At 42.8% G+C, this 22370-nt stretch overlaps 1 protein-coding gene across 8 annotated transcripts in view; it reads right to left on the bottom strand.

The window, feature by feature from the left end:
* NTM (neurotrimin) overlaps positions 1-22370 on the bottom strand; it is a 1016090-nt gene that overhangs the window by 3867 nt on the left and 989853 nt on the right. For 3 of the 8 annotated variants that reach the window (XM_061592407.1, XM_061592408.1, XM_061592402.1), the window contains 2 exons: positions 21598-21749; positions 4133-4165 (listed from right to left, as the gene is read on the bottom strand). In XM_061592407.1, coding sequence (XP_061448391.1) covers positions 4133-4165; positions 21598-21749 — 185 coding nt within the window. Of the gene's footprint in view, positions 1-4132; positions 4166-12432; positions 12469-21597; positions 21750-22370 lie in introns of all 8 variants that reach the window. The other 5 variants (XM_061592405.1, XM_061592406.1, XM_061592409.1 and 2 more) reach the window with 4 other exon arrangements.

Here is a 22370-nt window from a genome sequence, read left to right as displayed (position 1 = left end):
TTGCAGACTGAAAGACCAATCATATTCTCTGGACTGCTTTCCATTCCATACATGGGACGAATAAATGAACACCTGCAATTTCCTCTCCAGTATCTGTTTCCATCTAAATTCTCCAACATTTCTAAAGGGAAGGGAGTTCCACAATGTAGGGACTGCCACAGGAAAAGCTCTCTCCCATGCCACCGTTCCCTGCATATCTGAGGGCAGCAGAACTACCAGGAATGTCAGGAAAACCATCCTAACTGTTAGAGCCATACAACAATGGAACCAATTACCTAGAGAGGTAGTGGGCTGTCCAACACTGGAGGCATTCAAGAGGCAGCTGGACAGCCATCTGTCGGGAATGCTTTGATTTCTATTCCTGCACTGAGCAGGGGGTTGGACTTGATGGCCTTATAGGCCCCTTCCAACTCTACTATTCTATGATTCTATACCAAGAGAACCCCCTTTGCAGATCTTAACACCCGAGAAGGTCTGTAGGAACAGAGATGGTCTTTCAGATATTTGGTGCCCAAATTATTTTGGGCTTGAATATTAATGTGATTAATATTAGTTGACGTTCATTGCTGCATGTTCCCTGATCCCCATATTTAGAATTGCCATAGCGCACATAATATATTCAGTATACAATCAGTCCACAAAGCTACTTATTGAATGAAAAAACGGAGTGCTTCAACTTATAAGAACAAAAATTAGGAAACCTAGGAAGCTGGCTTAGTCAGGCCATTGGTCCATCCAGTTCAGTATTGTTGAGGCACTGTCTGGCAGCAACTCTTTTGGATTTCAGATGGGCTCTCCCCCAGCCCTACTTTGAGAATCCAGAGACTGAACCTGGGGCCTTTTTGCATACAAAGCATGTGCTTAAACCACTGAGCTATGACACTTCAAAGTACAGGGGCTGCATTCATACATGGGCTTTATTGCGTTAGTTTTACTGATTATAATGGGAGTGTTTCTGTCCCAATTTCTAACATTCCTTTCACGGTGCAGTTCCTGTTGAGTTGTGGAACTGTGACGTTTTGACCAATATACTTCCATGAAGTGCTAAATTTCATTCACAATAATGAACATCATTGGGCATGTTCCCGCCCTTTCTGCACATGCGCATTCCTGCTCCCCCATGATTCCCCCATTAAAACAGTGGGAAAGAACTATATGCAGATATGCCAGTATATCACCGCAAATTTCATCACTTTATTCCTGTGATTTTCTGGGTTAATGGGGTTGTAAATGCATTTTTTTTCCTGGAAGCTGTTAACACAGAAATGAGCACTAAACTTCCACAATATTTTGCTAGATTTCTAGAAGTGGCTTTTCTATCCTGTGAAAGATCAAAACAAAACATGGAAAATATAGGTAAGGAAATGTTGGGGAAAATGTTGGGCTATCTGAGTACAGCCAGGGTCAGAATTCCAAGAAGTAGTGAACACCTGGAGTGTCTTACACTGGAATAATAACTAATAACCAAACCAAACCAAACCAAAATAATCCTATGGCTGGAGACACCCAGGATGAAAAATGTCTGCTAAATCATCCCAGTACTACTCCCTTGTAACCAGAACAAGAACATTGGCCAATATATTTCTCAGCTCTGTTGGATATGAGTAAAGTGCTTCTTCCCTTATTAGTCTTGCAAGGATTATTCCTGTCTCTTTCAGGTACTGTGAATCATTTTAAATCCCATCCAACATGCTATGCATGGAGAAATGGAATCCTCAGAACAATGAATTTTGGAGTCTCTTGATACGTATTTGCATATATGTGATCCATATATTTGTGTTCATTTATTTTCATTGAAGAGACTGTCTGCTGCTCCCACAAAATCCTGTTCCTTTGCTGAGGGCCTCCATGGAGACCCTGTTCTGAATTTCACTGCTGTCTGGAGTGTTGGTGATATGAGGGCAGGGCAATCTTCTCCAAGGACACAGAATATCTGGCTCCTCCCTTGGTAACCTTTTGATGTATGGTGAAGACTACTATCTTCTTTCAATGTACATCAGTGTCCCTTTTGCACTGCCCCCCCCAATTGATGACTCTGTTTCTGGTTGTTCTTCTTTTCAGTCCTGTAAAAGGCCTTAAAGTAGCCATCCTGTAGCATCCTGTAGCTGGACCAGCAGTCCCAAAAAACAGAAGCTACCAGATTCTTGCAAGCTAAGTTGAATCTTTTGAAATTTCATAACAAGCATTCAAGGGAGCCAAGCACGGAGCTGTGTGGAAGAAGATAATGGAGCTCCAGCTGCCAAGCCAGCCATCAGTGACAGGAGAGGCAACAAAGGAGCCGAAGTGGCCCTGCCTGGCCTTGGTTATGGCTTCTTTCCAACATTAATTCCTCTATGCTCATTAGGGAAGCATGTGATGTCCCAAAGTGGCCAACAAACAGGCCCAGTGATATCCCAGAGAAAAAGCTGTTAAGCATCAATTATCCACTGAGAGAGTCTAAGAACAACCCCCCCCCAAATCATCTGAAAATGATTGGCCTGCAATACCCTGCCGAAGTTCCATCCACATGCCATGTTTGGACTGCTAAGGCATGCACAGATATGTCATTGGTGGCTGTCCACCACTGGTGGAGATCCCTTTCTCTGGAGTGTTCCAAAACGCAAAGGAGAGCATCTATTAGCAAAGTTATAAGGCTGGTTTATAGTGGCCAAGTCTAAGCTTGCTTGTGGGTGCATCTGAGTAAGTCAAGGGTAGACACAGTAGTGCTCCCAAGATGGTTTGAACTGCAGCTCCCATCAGCCCTAGACAGCATGGCCAATGGTCAGAGATGATGGAAGTTGTGGGACTTCCACATCTGGAGGGTACCATATTGACTATCCCTGGTTTAAATGTTTGTTTAAAAAAGTCCCATTCTGGGTGGCATGGGGGAGATTATGGCTGCCATTTGGTCAGAACCATAAAAGAGTGAGTTCCAGTGAGCTCTCCCACCTCCCAAAATTGCACACCTTACCCCAAAACATAGCTGAAATAGCCACACCCCCTCAGTTTTTTAAACTATGTCTAAGACTGTAAAATGGGGTTGGGGAATTTTGATCCAGCTTTAGCAGACAGCTGGTATAGCACAGTGGGGAGGAAAGCCTGGCTGGGAGTCCAGAGTCTGTGAGTTCAAATCCCCACTTGTGTCTCCTGGGCGTCAAGGGCCAGCTAAAGATCACCCCCACCCTGAGTGGCTCAGGGGTTATGTGCCCTGCCACCTGTGCAGCCGTCAGCAAGGTGCATTGTCCCCAGGAGCCCAGTTGCCCCCCAGCTGGCAGCTGCAGACAAGGAAGGGACTTGCTTGTGCAGCTGTGGCAAGCTGAGCAGGCCCTAGCCAGCTGGGGAGGACTAGCCTCAGAGGGAGGCAATGGCAAACCCCCTCTGAATACTGCTTACCATGAACACCCTATTCACAGGGTCGCCATAAGTCAGGATTGACTTGAAGGCAGTCTATTTCCATTTTACATTTAGCACATACAGAAATACATTATTGTACATTTTAAGACCAGCACTTGAATGTATAAAACCATTTTTCTGGAAAGCATTGGGTGAAGTGATGAGAGGAGATAAGAGCATTTAGGTGCTGTCGCTGTTCAGGCCCACTCACCCATGCAACAAACCATGATTTAATATTGTAGCCAACGAACGATAGAAATATATGTGTGAACCAGGCCTGGGATTCTAAATAAAGGTAGTCTGGAAAGCCATCTTAAAGTTTTTTCAAGTTACAAATAATTTATAGAACATTTAAAAAAAAAAAGATTGGAAGAAGTGGCAAAGCGGGTCACACAGCAAATGGAAGCAAAAGCTGTGTAAAGATGATCTCTATGTTAGGCTACAAGAAATGAGGAGTATCCACATTATTGTGCAATAAGGATAGCTTGCTATAGGTGAAGCCTTGCTACTAGGGCAGATTCCCTGAAAGCAGGTGGTTGGAAACCTTCAGGGATTCAGCAAAGAAGAGGCAGAGGATTGGATAAGAAAGCTGTCAAGAGATCCATCACTACCAACGATGGGCTGTTTCTTTCATGTTAGCTTGCCCGCAGAAGAAGGGAGCATAAACAGTGAAAGGAGAGAGATGGTTGGGGTTCAAGGCCAGAATTTGGGGGAGCATCAGCAGGGTTGCATTTTTTAATTGTCTGTTTGTTTTACTGACCTTTCCAAGGTGTCTGGAGTGCAGTAGTATCTTCTACAAAATTAAAGAACAAGTTATCAATAAAGCAAAAGTGAGGCCCTCTATGCATCCATTCTTCTCTGAGACCATTCTGCCAACTGGGTTCGCACTGCAGAGACTTCTAGCACAAATTTCTGCTAGTGTTTTTTTTTTTATTATCCCCCAAGCTGGTTTTATGGTGCTTCAGTCACACACAGTTTATAAGTGGTTCAGAGAGGGCAAAGAAGATGCATAAGGCATTGAGGTTTTTCAGTATGTTGCTCACAACCCAGGCTCATAATCATCTTATATAAAAGATTGCTGACCTTTTAAAACTTATTGTCCTCTCTGATCTTAGTGAGAGAGCAACTGCAAATTGTATGTAAAGAAAGCATAACGTCTCTTACTAGGGAGAAGTTATCAATATGCTGTTGTGTATGACGGTCATGTCACAGATTGCAAAACTGGGAGCACAGGTCCATCCCAGGGCTCCTTGACATGTGTACCTGGAATGACATGCCCAATCACAAGTATGTGTTTATTCTGTACAATCTTGAGTTAGATGCAAATTAAGTTAGTTGAAGTCAAGTCCCATCGAAATCAGCAGGAGAAGTTAATTGTGGCTTAACTTAAGGCCACTGAGTTCAACGTGAACTTAATTCGACTAACATAGTCAGGGTCCAACCCATTACATCATCCCTGACTATTGGCCTTGCTGGCTGGGGTTGATCAGAGTCCAACAACATCTAGGGGGCTACAGGTCTCCTATCCCTGCTGTATAAAAGTTGTGGCCCTTTACTTACTCTTGACTCTCCCAGTACTGTTGCATGCATTTTCCCATGGGAGAGATTCCATGTGCTGTGTGTGCAGGTGCACCTTCCAGATTGAAAGGCCTCCCGCCCCAACACACACACCAATGACTGGCTCCCTTTCACCCTTGACGGTGGAGGGAAAGCTTGCCTTCTGTAGCGGCTTACTTTCCTAACTGCCCTTCTGTCATGTTGGGCGTTTACCACAGTTCTGTGTTTAGCTAATAAACTGGTTTGATTATCATTGTGTGACTTCTAGGCAGTAATGGGGCAGGCATTTTTCGGAGTGCCAATGCCTTCATTAAAATAGGTTAATGCTGGGGAGATGAAAGATGGGAGAGATCTCCCTAGGAAATAGCAACAGCCCTGCTCTGGACGTCCAGAAAGAAGAAAAAGAGAAGCCAGGAATCACATTTCTGCTGAATTTCTTCATCATTTCCATGCCCACATCTGCATGCATAGTCTGTATGTGTAGTCTATGCATGTGTACTATACAAATGCCTTCAATGCTGATCAGTTTTAATATTTATTGCAGCTATCCTTTGAAATTTGCACTTCTCCATTTTATTGGGTGTGCATGTGATGCAGTACTCTAACCAAAAAAGCATTTACAAGGATGCATATATAAGAAGGAAGAGTACACAAAAATGGATTGATGAGTGAAAATTAACATATAAAAGTGTGTTTTATTAGGGAAATGGCTTGCCAAAATTTGTATATTAGGCAAAATTGAATGAAACTTGTAATTTTTTGTGAGGACTTCATGTGGGTTTTTTTAAAAAAAAAACATTTGCAATGTGGAAATGTGGGGGGGGGGAAAGAGAAATGGAGAGAAATTGAAATGGACAGATTTGTCTATCCCTAATAGCCAGATTCACCAAGAGGCAGAACTCTCAGACAGTGCTACTCTAAATTATGGAAGAGTACAAAGTCCTTCTGTTGGTGCAAGATCTGGACAAACAGATGAGCGCTGAATGCATGGATCTAAAAAGGTTGTTTGCTGTAAAGAAAACTGAATCCAGTGCCACTCTTAATGCTTTGTGCTGGTTTCGCTTAAGAGAAGTAGGAAATCACTCTGGAGTGTAGCAAGCAACAAAATGATTTGCAGGGACCCATAAGCAATGGGGGGAAATGTGCCGAGATCTGCTTCATCATACTTTCAACTTGTTTCCATGTGCCACATCTCTTCCTGACACATGGCGATGACTCAGCGCTATATGCTCAGCTCTGATATTCATTAGTCTCTTCAATCTGGCAGTTAAACAAACACCTCATGCCACAGGAAAAAACACAAGATGATCTAGCAACTTGCAAAGCCCGAGAGCATCAAGGGCAGAATCTGGGTTGATGCTATACAAGTTTGGGGACATGACATTTTTGTTTTTTGCTTTTTACAAAAAGGTAGCAGGTATCTAGCGGTCTGAGATTGCAGAGACAGACCTAAAACCATGTGAAGTATACCACACAACCACACACACATTCTCTGCACACCTTCCTGGTAAAGATCAGCATGGAAGTCCTCACTCCAAATCCAGTCTACAAAAGAACTTACAGTAGATCAGTTCTAGGGAGGAGGTGCTTATGATGCCCATGCTATAGGATGAATATGCATGGTTTGTATAATTAATTTACACCATTGTGAGTTATGTTTTAAAAAAGCAGGGCTAAATAGGTGGTGCAGGATCATCTGGTCTAGGAGTTGAAGCCTATTGAAGCAAAGCAGTTGTCCTGGTCAGTCCCATTTGAAACTCATGTAGGAGTAGGGTGTAAAAGTTAATTTAACAGGAAAAAAAAAAGTAAGGTTACAATACCTTCTGTATAAACAGAAAAGCAAATGTGTCTCTTGCCTGATAGTTAATACCAACCTTTTCTGCTCAAAAACATAATGCAGTGTCATTCAAGTGGGTAAAACAGTACACATGCAGCTCATCATATCTCTTTGGGTGGCGTGCTGGTGTGCATCAATAACCCGTACTCAAAAGATACCAAATGAAAACTGCAGCAAACTGGACATTTGCAGCAATCTGAATAAAGTTCACTCCCACCGCCCCCCAAAAGGATGTATGATGGACCTCTAACTCAACCTGGAAAGAAATTCATACAGGGGAAATTTTCTAAGCATTCTTAATCCTATGTCTTTTTGAAACTTTTCATCCTCATTTAGGTGCCATTCTAGGGTCATTGCATCCCCACAATGTCTCTGTGGAAGGGCACTATGGCACAATGTAGCATCTGTCCAGGGACATTGTTTGTATTTGTGTGCTTGTGTACGTGTGCACATGCATGCATTAGTATATGTGCATGCCCACATGGGTGATTGTGGGTTTGTCTTTCCACAGAGATCTAAAGCAGGTGTGGAGAACCTGTGGCCCTCCAGATGCTGCTTAACTAAGGCTACAACCACACTCAATGTTCTGCCGGTTCCAGTGCATCCCCATCTCTCTCTTCTGAAAACGGGGGCACACAATGCTAGTCAAACCCCCTTTTTATTGTAAAACTGGTGGGAGCAGTTTGAGTGGGTTTTTTTTAAAATTCAGCTTCACAGAGATTTCACAACTGGTCAGCAGATCAGCCTGTTCCCCGTCCAGGTGTGGCTGACGGAAACGTTTTGCTCTGGCGACTAGTGTGTCCACAGCCTAAAAGTCCCATCATCCCTGGCTATTGGCTATGCTTGCTGGAGTTGATGGGAGCTGTAGTTCAGCAATATTTGAAGGGCTAAAAGTTCTCCAGATTTGCCTTACAGTACACTTGGAGTGTTGCCATCACATCATCATCATCATCATCAAATACCAGTATTAAACCAGAACAAAATAAAAACCTAAAAACACATTGACACACATACAAAAGGTGGGTCTAACACATCTCATCCACTGAAAGAGGCCATGACATCTAAAATCCTCCAAATTAAGGACCAAAAGACTGGGTAAAAAGAAATGCTTTTGCCTGATGCCTGAAAGTAGATAGTGAAGATGCCAGCTATGCCTCCCTGGGGACAGCATTCCACAAATGGGGAGCCACCACTGAAAAAGCCTGTTCTCAAGTCACCACCCTCGGAGGGGGCACATGGCGGAGGAGCCCACTTGCCACCACAACATAAAGTCTAAGGGAGAGAGGGGACATGGGTGTGGAGAAAAGAAAATGGGGAAAAGTTCCCCATATGATCTGGAATTTAAAATGCAAGTGTTTGCCCAAAAAAGTGTAAATTGATTTTTGCCACCCCAACAAAAGTTGGAGAAAATTTGTCAACCCCCACTTCCACAAAACCTACATAAAATTATTGATGACGAATACTTTGGCTCAGTCCTGAACCACTGATTTAGTCTACTAAGCTGGAGAGCAGATAGGAGCATGGTGTTAGAAAGGCAGGCCAGAGTGTAGGCCCAGCCATGAGGCATAGCAAAGCTCTTCCTGTTTTTACTTAGACATGCCATAATCTCCTTCTGCTTGTGGCAACCATGCCAGAAGTTGGCCACCAATGATTTATTTATTTATAAGAGTATTTTTATACTACCAACTCATTAAAAAATGGCAGTGTACAATAAAATCATTAAAACATCATAAAATTATATTCTTTGGAACTCCGTGCCTATTGACATCAGGCAAACACCTTTTCTGTATTTCTTTTGGCCCCTGCTTAAAACCTTTTTGTTTAGGCAAGCCTATCTAAGACTCATCGATGCTGACCTGTTTTAATTTTTTTGTTAGTTTTAATTGTTTTAAATATGATTTTAATTACTCATTTAACTGTTATATTGATCATTTTAATGTTTTTTGTAAAACCGCTTAGAGGTCTTTATATTCAAGCAGTATATATATTTTGTTAAATAAAAAAATAAAACCATAAAATACAAAATAGATGACCAACACTGAATCAAATTAATTCTCTGAAAACCCTTGGTGAAACAGAAATGTTTTGAGCAGGCAACAAAATATAAAAAATGTAGCTTTCAATGGGAACTGTGTTCCAAAGTATTGGTGCCGCTATCCTAAAAGCCTGTTTGTGTAGAAACTAAACAATCTTGAGCCAACTGTGGGACAGTTAGGAGGGCTTTTCCAGATAATCCAAGTGATATGGCTGGTGTATAAAGACAAGGCAATCTTTCAGATAACCTTGCCTTCGGCCACTTTTATAGCATATTTGATACCATATCCCTCCCTTCAACCCCCCCCCCAATTATTCTGGCTCCTCTTCCAATTAGTTACTCAAACCGCTAATGTCTACAGTTTCAAACCATTTCCATTTGGGATCCTCCAGTTGATTTCCAGAAGCATTCTTTTTCAGTGCTCCAGAAAATTTCCTCCCACCCATCTTACTTTACTCCCAAAAGCAAAATAATAAAAAATAAAAAATACACCACCCTTGCAGTGACCACCCTCTACCCTTTTGACCCCCCCTTAACATTCCTTTAATAGAAAGAATGCAAAAATTGCTACATCTGGTATATAAGCTAATGGTACTTACATGGCAGAATGTAGGGAGGCATGAGGAGACACACACAGGGAAGCCATGCGGGAAGAAGAAAAGAAGAAAGAAAAAAATAGGGGGGGGGGAAGAAAGAAAAAGAACAGATGAGTTAATAAATAAGTTCTGCTTTTCGGAATGAGGCAGCTGCATATCAGCGTTGCTTCTGCAAGGTGGAAGGAAATGCAGATTGATAGAGAGACAAACCACATTCATTTCCCAGAATCAGTGATGAAATCTGATGGAGGTCCGTGAACAAGGATAAATTAGCTTAATTCCTAAAATCATGTATCTCCAATGAAGATGGGAGGTAGGTTGGAGAGCTGGCTGAGTTTGCTAGAATTCTTCCTCACCTGCATTCCATCAGCTTGTTTTTGATCAACCCTGGTTAAACACCTGGATTTGGCGCATGCTTCCTCTTAACAATCATTCCTCTCCATCTGCCAGCTGGTGCAACTTGGGGCCACTTTCTGCCAGTTCCACATCTCCTTCTGCTTAAACTCATTCTCCACCCACCCACCATGCCACCAATTAATTAATTATGTCATTTCCTTGTTACATGTTATGCAACTATTCCAAATGTACTGTTTTGCTTTTGCCGCAAGAGCATCAGAGAGGTAGCGGCTGATCCTTTCGGCAGCCCAATTGGGGCAGGAGCAGCAAAAAAGAACATTCATGCTATGCTTCAATGAGTACAGAACTACACAGAGATTAATTCCATGTGGGAGTGGTAAGCAGCCCTTCTTGTGGTCCTGAATAATATGGTGGTGCTTTGAGCCCTGGTCAATGCTGGCCTATACATGCTCTTTTAAGGGGAGCTGGAGGAACACATCCCAGCACCCCTCTGCCAACCTCCACCCTGACCATGGAATGAGGAAGGGTGCTCTATGGATAGGGAGAAGAAGAGACAGGAGACCTGAGTCCATTTCAGCAACCCTATTCTATACACACATCTACTCTGCAAACCTATATTGATTTTATATGGATTTTTCAGCTCACAGGCTGCTTTCAGACATGGGGCTTATTGCATTAGTTTAATGGATTAAAATGGTAGAGCTTCTGTCCTGATTTCTAAAATTCCTTTCACACTGCAGTACTTGTGTTAAGGAACAGTAGCTTTTTCAGCCAATGTACTGGCATTTTGCGCAAATGTCTTTCACATGGCTACAATGAACAATGTCTTGCTTTCATCCCTCACCCATTATACACATGCACACTGTAGTTCCTCACTGTGTAGGAGGTCTAAGATCTCGTCCTGGTGCCATGCAACCCTTCTCCCTATAGCATCTGACATATATGTGTACATACAAAAAAAAAACACACCTAAAGGGTGGGAATGCACTGCATGCTGGGATGCCTGTCATGTGAGCAGCTGCAGCTAGCTAAAAACTCCCGTGATTTTCCGGGATCCCAAGCTTGCAAACAGATTGTTTCTGGTATCATTTATCACAAAAGTTTGCACTATATTCCATTAGAATTCCAGAAGTAGTTTGTACATCATGCAAAAGATCAAATATAATGTGCAAATTACCAGGTAAGAAATTGCCAGAATAATGGAATAAAGTGCAGTGTGAAAGCAGCCACTTTCCAAAAGAATCCTGGGAATTGTAGTTAGGTGAGGGTGCTGACTGAGAAACATCTGTTTCAGATCCCTAGTACTACCCACATAAGAAGATCTGCTCAGATAACATTACCTAGCACAGAAATAGCCAATGAGGTACCCTCAAAATGTTACTAAACTGCAGCTCCTATCAGCCCTAGTCAGCATGGTCAACAGTCAAGGTTGATGGGAGTTATTGTCTTGACCTAGGACCACTAGAACCCCAATGTTATACCCCAATGGGTATAATCTAAGGCAGCCTTTCCCAACCTTTGGGTTCCCAAATGTTGTGGGACTAAAACTCTCATCAACCCTACCCAGCATGGCCAATGGTCGGGAATGACAGGAATTGTAGTCCAGCAACATCTGGGAACCCAAAGGTCAGGAAAGGCTGACCTAAGGCTTATCAAAAATGTCCTCCTGATTTCCCACACCATTGGTGCCATAAATCAGAGGTAGCCAACATGGTGGCTTCCAAATGTTGTTGAACTACAACTCCCATCAGCTTCAGCCAATATGGTGAAATATGATAGGAGTTAAGAGGCCACAACATCTGGAGGGTACCATGTTAGCTACCCTTCATATAGATTCTCTGGGAGGGAGGTGTAATTTTCCAGCAGTTAGAGGGCTGGGAATTCTATTCTCTACAATTTTGCTAAATATTGTGCAGAGGGAATTGAAATTCTCCAATGGTTCAAGAGATTAAAAAAAAACCCAACCCAAAAAATCTTTTTTGAGAAGTTGTGGCATTGCTCTGGTATTACCTCTAAAAATAAAGACTTATGATAGGAATACTTGAAGACATATATATAGACTATAGATGTAAACTGGCTTATGGAAAGTGTAGTCTTGTGTGTGATTTCCTCAAAATATAATTCCCAAGATTCTTTGAGGAGGAAGCATTGATGGTGAAAGTGCTTAGGTATAAAGCAGGGATGGGGAACCTTGTAGCCCTTCAGATGCTGTTGGATTACAACTCCCACCACACTGGGATCTCCAGATATTGTTGGACTGCAATTCCCATCATATCTGATACTTGCCAGGGCTGATGTGAGTTGTTGTTCAGCACTGTCTGGAAAGCCACAAGTTCCCCATCCCTGATATAAAGCCAATATATATTTCATGTAGAAACCTTTTTAGTTACTTGGATCTAATCTGTGGGAGGAAGAGGAGATATGGAACTGGATATTGAAGCTCTAAATCACTGAGTCAACAGATCAGACATGGCATGATGGAGACGAGGAGGCCAGTCAGAACCTGTACTCTCTTTGGCTGCCCAGCAGGTGGTACCGTCCTCCATGCAAATCGGACAGGGAAACAGGCAATGTGCAATGAAGGGTGGTGGTGGCGGCAGAGGGGTACGTGGGTGGGTGGGGAGGTTGCAATTAAAGGAGGCAGAGCAGAAGAGACACACAGCAAGAACAATACTGACCTTGGAACAAGGTTGAGCTTGTGGGCTCACTTATTTCTAAACCAGGTGAGGAAACAATGGAAGAGAAAAATGAAGATAAAATAAAAATAAATATATTGTCTCATAAATACCACTGCATGACCAAAGTGCTGTGTAAATAAGAAATGGGATGAAGAAGGGGTTGGTAGGGGTGGCAGGGCTGTGAAGTAGTGTTGCCAGGTCGCTGGGTTTCACCCAAAGATTCTCATTTTGGGGGGTCTTCCCCTGGTCTCTGTGCCCCAATCTCTGGTTTCTGGTTGGCCATGGCACATGGCCCCAGGGCCCCTTCTCTGGGGGAAATTTAGGCCCATTGTCACACACCCCTGGCTTCAGAACCGGCTGCATCCCATTGGGGAGTGAGGAGGAGGGAATTCCCCCTTGCCCCTCGCAATGGGATGCAGGTGGTCCCAGGGCCCACCCCATAACACTCCATGACAGCACTAGGGCCTGCCCCCAAAATCTCAGGATTTGGGATGCTTCTGACCTGGCAACCCTAGAAAGTGAATGGGCAAGTCAGAAAACAGTAGATACTTTCTGAAAGTGAATGAAGAGAAGTATGAAGAAAAGGTGATGGCATAGATGATTCAGTTATCCTTAAATAATTTATAATGCCAGCCTTGCAAAAGAGCCCTTTTTGTTGTCAGAGAAGGGTAAGCTAGAGGCCAAGGGTCACAGCCTGTTCCTCGGCCTATACTTCACTTCATACAAGTCCTTGATTTCTTGGTATTATAAGACAACTAACAACTGATCTTCAATGGGAGCATAACCAGGGCCAAAATAATTTTTTAAAAAGTAGTCAGGGAAGGAAAAGCTTAATCCTACTCCCCACTGCTGTTTTTCCCCTTCACCACCTCCCCTCGACTGCTTCCCTCAGCCAGTTTCCAACCCTGTGTTTATTTCCAACATCACAGGGGAAAGAGCCTGGGGAAAGGGAGTTTCAAATGATGGTCAGTTAGTGCCATGGCTGCAGATTCTCTCCTGCAAATCACAGCCTTCCCCTGCCCATCAATTTACAGTTGTTTGGTAGTAACATGGCTAGCGTTTTCAGGGGGAGGGGGCTCTCCTATAGAACCAAAAGGTAGACACAAAAATGTTAACTAAAAATAAATACATAATTGGGTTCCCAGTCTTGGTTGGTGCTGAATGTGAAGTTCAGCCTCCCCAAACATCACCATATATTTACATTGTAGTTCACACTTTACACTGTACATTCTTTACTATCTGGTTCAGGGCTCCCTTTAATATAACAACCACAACCAGAATCAACAAACCCAGTAAAATCTTAAGGGAGAAGTATCAAATAGGTCAAAATAGGCCAAATGGGTCAAATGGATGGGAAATCTTCTCCTCAGTCCATTTCACCTCTTGAAGATTTGCTCAATCGATTCTGAAGCTATTCCTTTCCTGAAGGATTTGTGTCAATAAATAGTCCCTTCAGATTTGCATCCATGGAAGTGACTGATAATATGTTGTGTGCTTACATTGCATGTCTCGAGTACTCAGAGCACTTCATATAACTTTATCTTTACAATGTCCTTGTAAAGTAAAAAAAGGTAAAGGTGTCCCCGCACTTACAGTGCGAGTCGTTTCCGACTCTTAGGGTGATGTCTTGCGACGTTTACTAGGCAGACTGTATATATGGGGTGAGTTTGCCCATTCCTTCCCCGGCCTTTCTTTACCCTCCAGCATATACCGGGTACTCATTTTACCGACCACGGATGGATGGAAGGCTGAGTGGACCTCGACCCCTTTTACCGGACATTCGACTTCCTCCTTCCGTTGGAATCGAACTCCTGCCATGAGCAGAGCTTCGGCTGCGTTACCGCCACTTACCACTCTCTGCCACGGAGGGTCTTTGTCCTTGTAAAGTAGCCCAGCATTATATGTGGGACTGAGGCTACGAGATCAGAGAGTGAGGCACTGCTCTGCTTACAGCTTTTTCTCTTAGCTGCCAACTTACATACCTCTTCTCACAACCACATCAGTTCTACTCACTTTTTCTTCTCTGTTTCAGATGTGGTATATTAGATTCCTTCTGAAGGAATACACTGCCCACCATTTATTAGCACAACTGTTCTGTTTATTAAGATTAACGGAGGAATCAAGATTCTCTTCTTTTTGGTCAAACCTCCAGGTCACACCTGTGATGGTATGACACCTCAGAGACCTTGTCAGTTATCTTTCATATTGATTTCAGCATAGCATACCCTTGTATTCAAAACAAGGAGTCTGTGGTTGCCCCTAACAACGCTTGGGCCTAGAATTCTGGCTCTCAACAGGAGACCTTTTATGAAATTAGCTTCCCGCTATATTAAGGCACTATGCGGAACTAAAGTGAAGTCTTGCAGAGTTTGCAATGCAGTCAGACAAAAGGTGCCATGGAAGGGTGGAACAGAGAGGGAAAATGTGATTTGCTAAACTAAGATTAATACAGGATAATACAGTGGGACCCTGCTGTAGTTTAATTAACTGACGATCCTTCTGTGAACAGTGGACCAATTCTTTGCCCCTGCATGGGAGCTCCTTTAAGACTCTTCACAGTTCACAAGATGGTGGTTGTTTCTTTATTACTAGGTAAAGAGCCTATGGGCACAATTTCAGTGGTGGGGAAATTTAAACACCTCCCTCACTTGAGGAGACCCCAGAGCTCTCTACACCATGGATGCATTCAGGGAAGGAATTTGGTAGAAACTAAGGGGGGAAAAAGGCTTGATGCTTTAAGCTGTCTGAGAGAGGGCAGGCAAAAGAGAAAGAAATGAGGAGCCAAAATATGGCAGAGGATAAAATGGTTTCCATCTTCCATGGAGTCTAGCCTGACTAAAGCCACCCAACAGAATTCAGTGGACTAAAAGGCACAATTTTGATGTGGACTTCAGTGAAGTTCTGGGACTCACTTATCAGAGCCTGACAGAACCTTCATTGCAACAGGCTGTTCTGCCCGGCTTTAAGGCCCTATCTGCACTATACATTTAAAGCAGTAGTATACCAAACAGTCATGGCTTCCCCACAAAGAATCCTGGGAGCTACAGTTGTTAAGAGTTGTTAGGAGACCACTTTTCCCCTCACAGAGTTACAATTCCCAGATTTCCCTGGGAAGCAGGACTGATTGTTAAACCACTCTGAGAATGATAGTTCTGTGAAGTTAATAGGGATTACCTATCAACTCTCAGCACCCTCAACAAGCTACAGTTTCCAGGATTCTTTGAAGGAAGCCATGACTGTGTAAAGTGATATAATAGTGTTTTAAATATGTAGTGCAGATGGAGCCTAGGTCTAGTGCAAGCCTATGACATCAGTGGTGTACACCATATCCTACAGAGGCTTCTGAGACTGTTGTCACCTGAATGGTGCATATTTAGGAAGCATAAGTGCAACAGCATTGAAAGCCTCAGATGTTCTTACATTTCCGTTCCCTATCCTGTGAATTAGGGGAAGGGCAAGCCATGCATTGCAGGCACCAGCAGTCTCAGAGACCTCTAGGCTTAGATACTTATGCCATTGGCATGGCCTTTGAGTAGGCCTCATATAGTCTGGAACATTGTGAGATTGGCAACACTCTCTGCCCTGCCATAGGTTCTGTCCACATTGAACCCCAAATTCACCACTGACTTCTGGGAGTCACTAGAATTCGATTATCAACACCAGTTTAGGCCAAGTGACGTAATAATAATGCCACCCACTGCACAGTAGTAATCACTCCTTGTAGAGAAATGTAACACTCCTACCTACTAGTTTCACCTCAGGAAATTTAGGCCCTGTGGAATGGGCTCTAGGGTACTCAGGATTTGCAAACATCTCCTGACATGCAACAATGAAAGCCCTGAACTAATCTCATTTGACTTTCATGGTACATTTGATAGCACTGTTGGTTTTGCAAGGCTGTCTGATATAACATTTTGATGCATGTGATGGGAGAGATGTCATCAGAAATTAATCAATCAGCAGTAGACAACATTTTAGGTCCCAGGGTGGATACAGACCCTTGCTGCTCCAGTGCTTGCAAGATAGCATGGGCTTAGCCTACTGAAGAGACTTAGCCTACACCCCCTCATATAATGTTTACCACCAACCATAAGCATATTTCTTGTATCGATAGCAGGGGCAGCCAATGTAGTGCCCTCCAGATGTTCTTAAACTCCAACACAATTCCCATAATCCTTGGCAATTGGGCATGCTAACAAGCGGTGATAAGAGTTGTAATCCAAGAACATCTGCAAGGCACCGCATTGGCTACCCCTAGTCTCTTCTTCACCATGTGATAGCAACAATTGTGTTTTTTTGTCAGTGATTTCCATGCAGATGGCTTCTATCAGTGACTATCCAATCCAGAGCCTTCTTCTTCTTCTTCTTTTGAAGTGAAGTGTTAAAATACATATGTGAGTTGTCTTTCAGTGACCAGGGTTATTTTTACTTTACTTTATTTAACACCCTTTATATCCCACTTAATTATCACAAACCTCTAAGTGGTTCACATAAAACAATACAAAATATTCAGTTTAAAATACCCATAAAATCAAACATTAAAAACAACTTGACCTAAAATCTCCCAGAATATAAGTAAAATCAGCAGTTTTAAAACAGACACAATAAACTAAAGCTGCATGTTAAAATTACATGTCTGAGTCAGCTTTCCTAAACAAAAAAATTTGCAGCAGGCACCGAAAACAATACAGTGAAGTGGGCTGTCTAATATCAATGGGCAGGGAGTTCCAGAGTATAGGTGCTGGCAGTTGTATGTGGCAGTGGCAGAAGGCATGCTGTGCAGTTTACTGCAGTTTTTAACATGTTATTTTTTTTTCTTGATTATTGGTCATAGAGGGATGATTTGTGTTTGTTTTTAAAATCCTCTTGTTTATCCCATGCCTTGCTTATCCTAAGCAAGAGTTGTGCATTTTTGGCCCTTTATAAGTTTATCACAAGATATACTCCTCAGAATGTAGAAAAGGCAAGGTGGATTAAAAAAAAAGTCACCCCAGAAGGCCACATGAGACATTACATGACAGACACATCCAGCCGTATCTCATTCCCAGGGTTTGTCTGCTTTAAAAGAAACAGCAGGGGAGGGCTGCAGAAATATAAAGTGGTTAACTGACAAAGCAAATAAATTAAACTCCTCCCTTGAGCCATTTTCCTATGAAAGACTGCCTTTCTCCTGTTGCTTTGACCACCCCTCCAGAGAAAATCTGGGGGCAATTTTGAGCAGAAAAATATCCGGAATGGGAAGGGTCAAGCAGGAGACACATAATCTACTGTATAGCTTCTTGTTTGGCCTTGAGGAATAAACACATGTGATCTCAAACACTGATGGCACTCCTGCCTGACATTTGAAGAGATTCTAGAGCTCCCTGGGAAGAGGGATTGATTGTTAAACCATTCTGAGAATTGTAGCTCTTTGACGAGAATAGGAATCTTCTAACAACTCTCAGCACCCTTCACAAATTACACTTCCCAGGACACTTTGGGGGAAGCCATGACTGTTTAAAATGGAACAATAGTGCTTTAAAGTATGGTGTGGGCATGAGCAAAATGAAGCCTGTTAGGAGCATGTGTTAAAGTGGCCCTGCACATGGATTGAGGCGGCTATCCCTATCAGCCAATAGCAATTGGTTGGGGTGGGGACAGGAAGCCAGGGAAAGTGGGGCACTGTAGGATTTGCTCCTCACCTCTGGTCCCAACTGGCGTTAAAGGCAGTGAACACTGCCGCCTGCCATGACGTGGAGGAGAGTGACAAATACGCCAAGCAATTACAGCTGTCCCTGGCTGTGAGTGGTGTCAGATGGATCCATCACTCTAATCAGAGCTCCAGCACGTGGAGAAAATAGCTTCCAGATAAGGCTACAGAGCTCTTCCCTGCCTCCTTTTGCTAAAGTCAATTTTTTTATTTTATGTCGCAGCAATAGAAAATGCGACTTGGAAGCAAACCTGCAATCACTGAGCTGCTTGGGTTGTTTATTCTCAAAAGCCTTGCCTAACAGACTGCACTCGGGGGTGGTGATGTCAGAGAAGCTCTGTGAAATTGTGGTGGTGCTTGTTTTCTATAGGAAGATAATATTTTTCCTTGCCACAATTTCCTCCCCATACTCTGGGGTGGGAATTCTCAAGATGTATGTAAGAACGTAAGAAGAGCCTGCTGGATCAGGCCAGTGGCCCATCTAGTCCAGCATCCTGTTCTCACAGGGGCCAACCAGGTGCCTGGGGGAAGCCCGCAAGCAGGATAATACATGAGTCCGGAGGGAGGGGGAATTCTCCAACTGCCACCCATATAGAAACTTCCCAAACTGATGACATTGTGCGGCTAGGGAGTTGTCCCACAGACAATTGTAGGAAGGGCATAAGAATAAATCTCTGTAGTGTCCTATGGGATTGTGATGGTTCCTGCAAGTTTATAGTACTTCCTGTGCCCCCACTATAGTGCTCTTTGGTCAAAGGAATCTTAAAATGGCAAAGGACTCTGTGTATTCAATGACTAGGGATGGAAAGATCTGTCAGTTTCGGTTCTCTCAGTTTCTCATTTTTCCAATGTTAAATTCAGTTCTCTATTTTTCTACAGCGATCTGCGATTTTTTAGAATAGAATAGAATAATAGTAGAGTTGGAAGGGGCCTATAAGGTCATCAAGTCCAACCCCCCTGCTCAATGCAGGAATCCAAATCAAAGCATTCCTGGCTGTCCAGCTGGCTCTTGAATGTTTCCAGTGTTGGAGAGCTGACTACCTCTCTAGGTAATTGGTTCCATTGTTGTATGGCTCTAACAGGAAATCTGGCTTCCTGCAACTTGAGCCCATTATTCCGTGTCCTGCACTCTGGGACGATTGAGAAGAGATCCCGGCCCTCCTCTGTATGACAACCTTTCATGTACTTGAAAAAAAACCTCATGAAAATTCACAATTTTATTAAGAATTTCTCCAAATAAACAAATAGTTGTAGGCAGTTTTGACAAAGATACACATTTTTGCGAGCCATTTCTCATCATTTCATGCCTTTTTGCATGTTATTTTCACTCATGTAATCATTTTTATGCACACTTTCCCCTAATATATGCATTTTTGTAAATGTTGTTCAGTTGGCGAACTGCATCCCAGAATTCTAATAAATGCGAATTTCAAAGGATGGCTGTGTTTCAGTTCTCATATTGTTTTGGAAATTGTGAATTTGATAAATTCTGCTTGAAATGCAAACTGAATAGAAACTCTCACCCATCCCTATCAGTGACTTTGTGGATGTGTGTGTGGGGGGGGAGGGAGGACTCCAGATGATACAGCTTCTTGGATTGTTATAAGCTTCTAGTTTTTAAGAAAGAACTGAAAAGCCAGTGCTAGAACAGATGCTTCCCTGATTTAAGGCAGGAAGGTACTGAGTATTAGGTTGTTCCTACAATAGAAATGGACATCTTAAAACATTCTGGGAGACCATGAACAAGGTGAGACTTCAGAAACTGGAACAAGGAAGTTTGCTGGAAGAGCAGCATGCAAATTTGGGACTGCGTGAAGACTAAAGAAGGGTAGCTTCTCTCCTACTTGAAGTAGCTGGTGCAGGGAAAGGAAAGCACTCCTGTGTAAAGGTGCCAATGAATATCACACAAAGCAAAATGCAAGGTGAATGCAGACATTTATTTTTGGGTTAGATTTCCACAGACTTTCCAGAAGATATGTGTGTCTGTGTGTGATATATTCACCAAAATTTCTCAGGATGGTTTTGAACTCCTATAGCAATGAATAGTGTTGAAGTACAGATGTCAGTGAGGAAGATGATGGATCTGACCCAGGAAAGGTAGGGCAGTGAAGCCCTTGCCTATTACAGCTGAAAATGCTATGGAAGAAACAGCTGAAGAAAGATCTGCCTCTGGACTGGCTTTTATATATATATATATATATATATATATATATATCAGGAGGTCGATACCTTCCCAAGGTGCCACCCTTTTGGCTTAGTCCACCTTCTTTTTTGTTCCACTATTTGAGAATAGCATTTGCCAGAAGCCCAACATCCTGGAAGCTGTTGAAATCTTCAGATCTCAGGGAAGGTGGCTGAAACCCAGTGGTAGAGCAACTGCTTTACATGCAGAAGGTCCCATCCCTGGCACCTCCAGATAGGGCTGGAAAGATTCCTAGTCTGAAATCCTGGAGAGCCGCTGCCAGTCAATGTAGATAATACTGAGCTAGATGGACCAATAGTTTGGTTCAGTATGAAGAGGCTTCCTATGTTCCTAAACTTTATGAACAGAAATAAAGGGTAAAGATGTGATGATGTGTCCAGCGGCATCCCAAGTATAAGATGTTAAGTAAGGGGGAGGCTGCATAGGTTGCCCAGTCTATTATTATTATTATTATTATTATTATTATTATTATTATTATTATTATTATTATTATTATTATTATTATTATTCCTCTTCTTCTACAATCATTTCAAGGTGATGTACAATAAAGACAGCTAACAAAGCCAATTAAAAAACACAGAAAATAACAGAAGACAAATTACAAAGTAGACACCCATGGCAGAGACCCTGTCATCCAGCTGGGAAAGCCTGTTGGAATAAAAATGGAAGTTGTAGATAGTGGCCATCTGTTATATCCAGTGGAGGCCAGCCCATTGGGGCTACTGGACCTTTTTATTGTTTTATGGTTAGGCAATAACTATTATCCATGATACTACTGTGACAGCAGCCAGAATCCCTTCTGAACCTAAAGAAGACACTTCACAGTTTCGTTAGGTGCTATATGTAAAACTGGAATGCTTAAGTACCCACAGTATGTTTGCAAAGGAGGAGGATGGGGAGAAAACCAAAACTTGGCCACTACCGCATGACCTCATTGGCCAAACATCCATAGCAGCCCTACCAGGTCTAGTGGGCACCAGCTGCCAATGGTTGTATCTTGACATAAGTAACTTTAATAAATGATGTCACTGATGTAGCACTTGTCTACCTCAGATAGTAGAGAACATAAGTAGAGCCCTGCTGAAATAGACCAAGGCCAGCATTCTGCTCTCACAGTGGCCAACCTGATGCCTATGGGAAGCCCACAGACAGGGCATGAGTGCAATAGCCCTCCATCTTTCCTCAACCTTGCAAACAGAGCCTTCTTTAACTCATCTGCCCCCCCTCCTTCACCCTGCAATTCCAGTGGCAAGTCAACACATGCTTTACTTACCGTACAGAATGATGCTGGCATTGGTGTTCCCTAGTTGGTTGTAAGCCACACAGGTATAGTTTCCATAGTCCTGCTCAGAGACATTGAAGAAAGTCAGGCGGGAAAAGAAGGCCTTGTTTTCAACTTTCAACCCTTTCTGTCCTTCGATGAGCCTGAAATACGGGAGATATCGAAGATAAGAGAGAAAGACAAAGAAATGGTGACAAGTTCAGGATAAAAACTAAAGAAGTTATCAAGGACTGGCTAACTCTTCTATAAACTGCATTGCTGCCTACAATTTACTGCATTTGAGCACCCTAACTAAATCTGAGCTCCCACCAGGGGACAATTTTGATGTCATTTTCTGTGTCCATGTGATCATTTATGAATAGATTTCATTGAAAACATAAATTGGAACTGGTTAGCCAGGTCATTTATCTGGGGCTGAGCTCCTGAGAAGCATGTTCGCTATATGAGCTCATTGGATTCAAAGTCCTTTCCTTCTCCACTAGCAGCTTGTGACAGGACAAACAGCGCAAGGCAGAAGATTCCTTTGCTAGCTGCCTTTTAAAGAGATGTCATTGATTTGTCCACTGCACACAGATAAACAATTCCAACACAATGTGCCTTGGCTCACTGAATTCCAAAGGATGATACCTTGAATTCTAATGCTACGCTAAAAGAACCTTCAAATAAGGTGGAAATGCATGGAAAAGGAAGAGCTCAGTAGCATCTGCTTTCCATGCAGAAGGTCCCAGCTTCAGTCCTCGGCATCTCCAGGTAGGGCAACCCTG

Source organism: Rhineura floridana, chromosome 12 (genome assembly GCF_030035675.1).
Source record: "Rhineura floridana isolate rRhiFlo1 chromosome 12, rRhiFlo1.hap2, whole genome shotgun sequence".
NCBI lineage: Eukaryota > Metazoa > Chordata > Lepidosauria > Squamata > Rhineuridae > Rhineura > Rhineura floridana.
The sequence above is the reverse complement of the archived record's forward strand: the minus strand, read 5'-3'. Positions and strand labels throughout refer to the sequence as shown.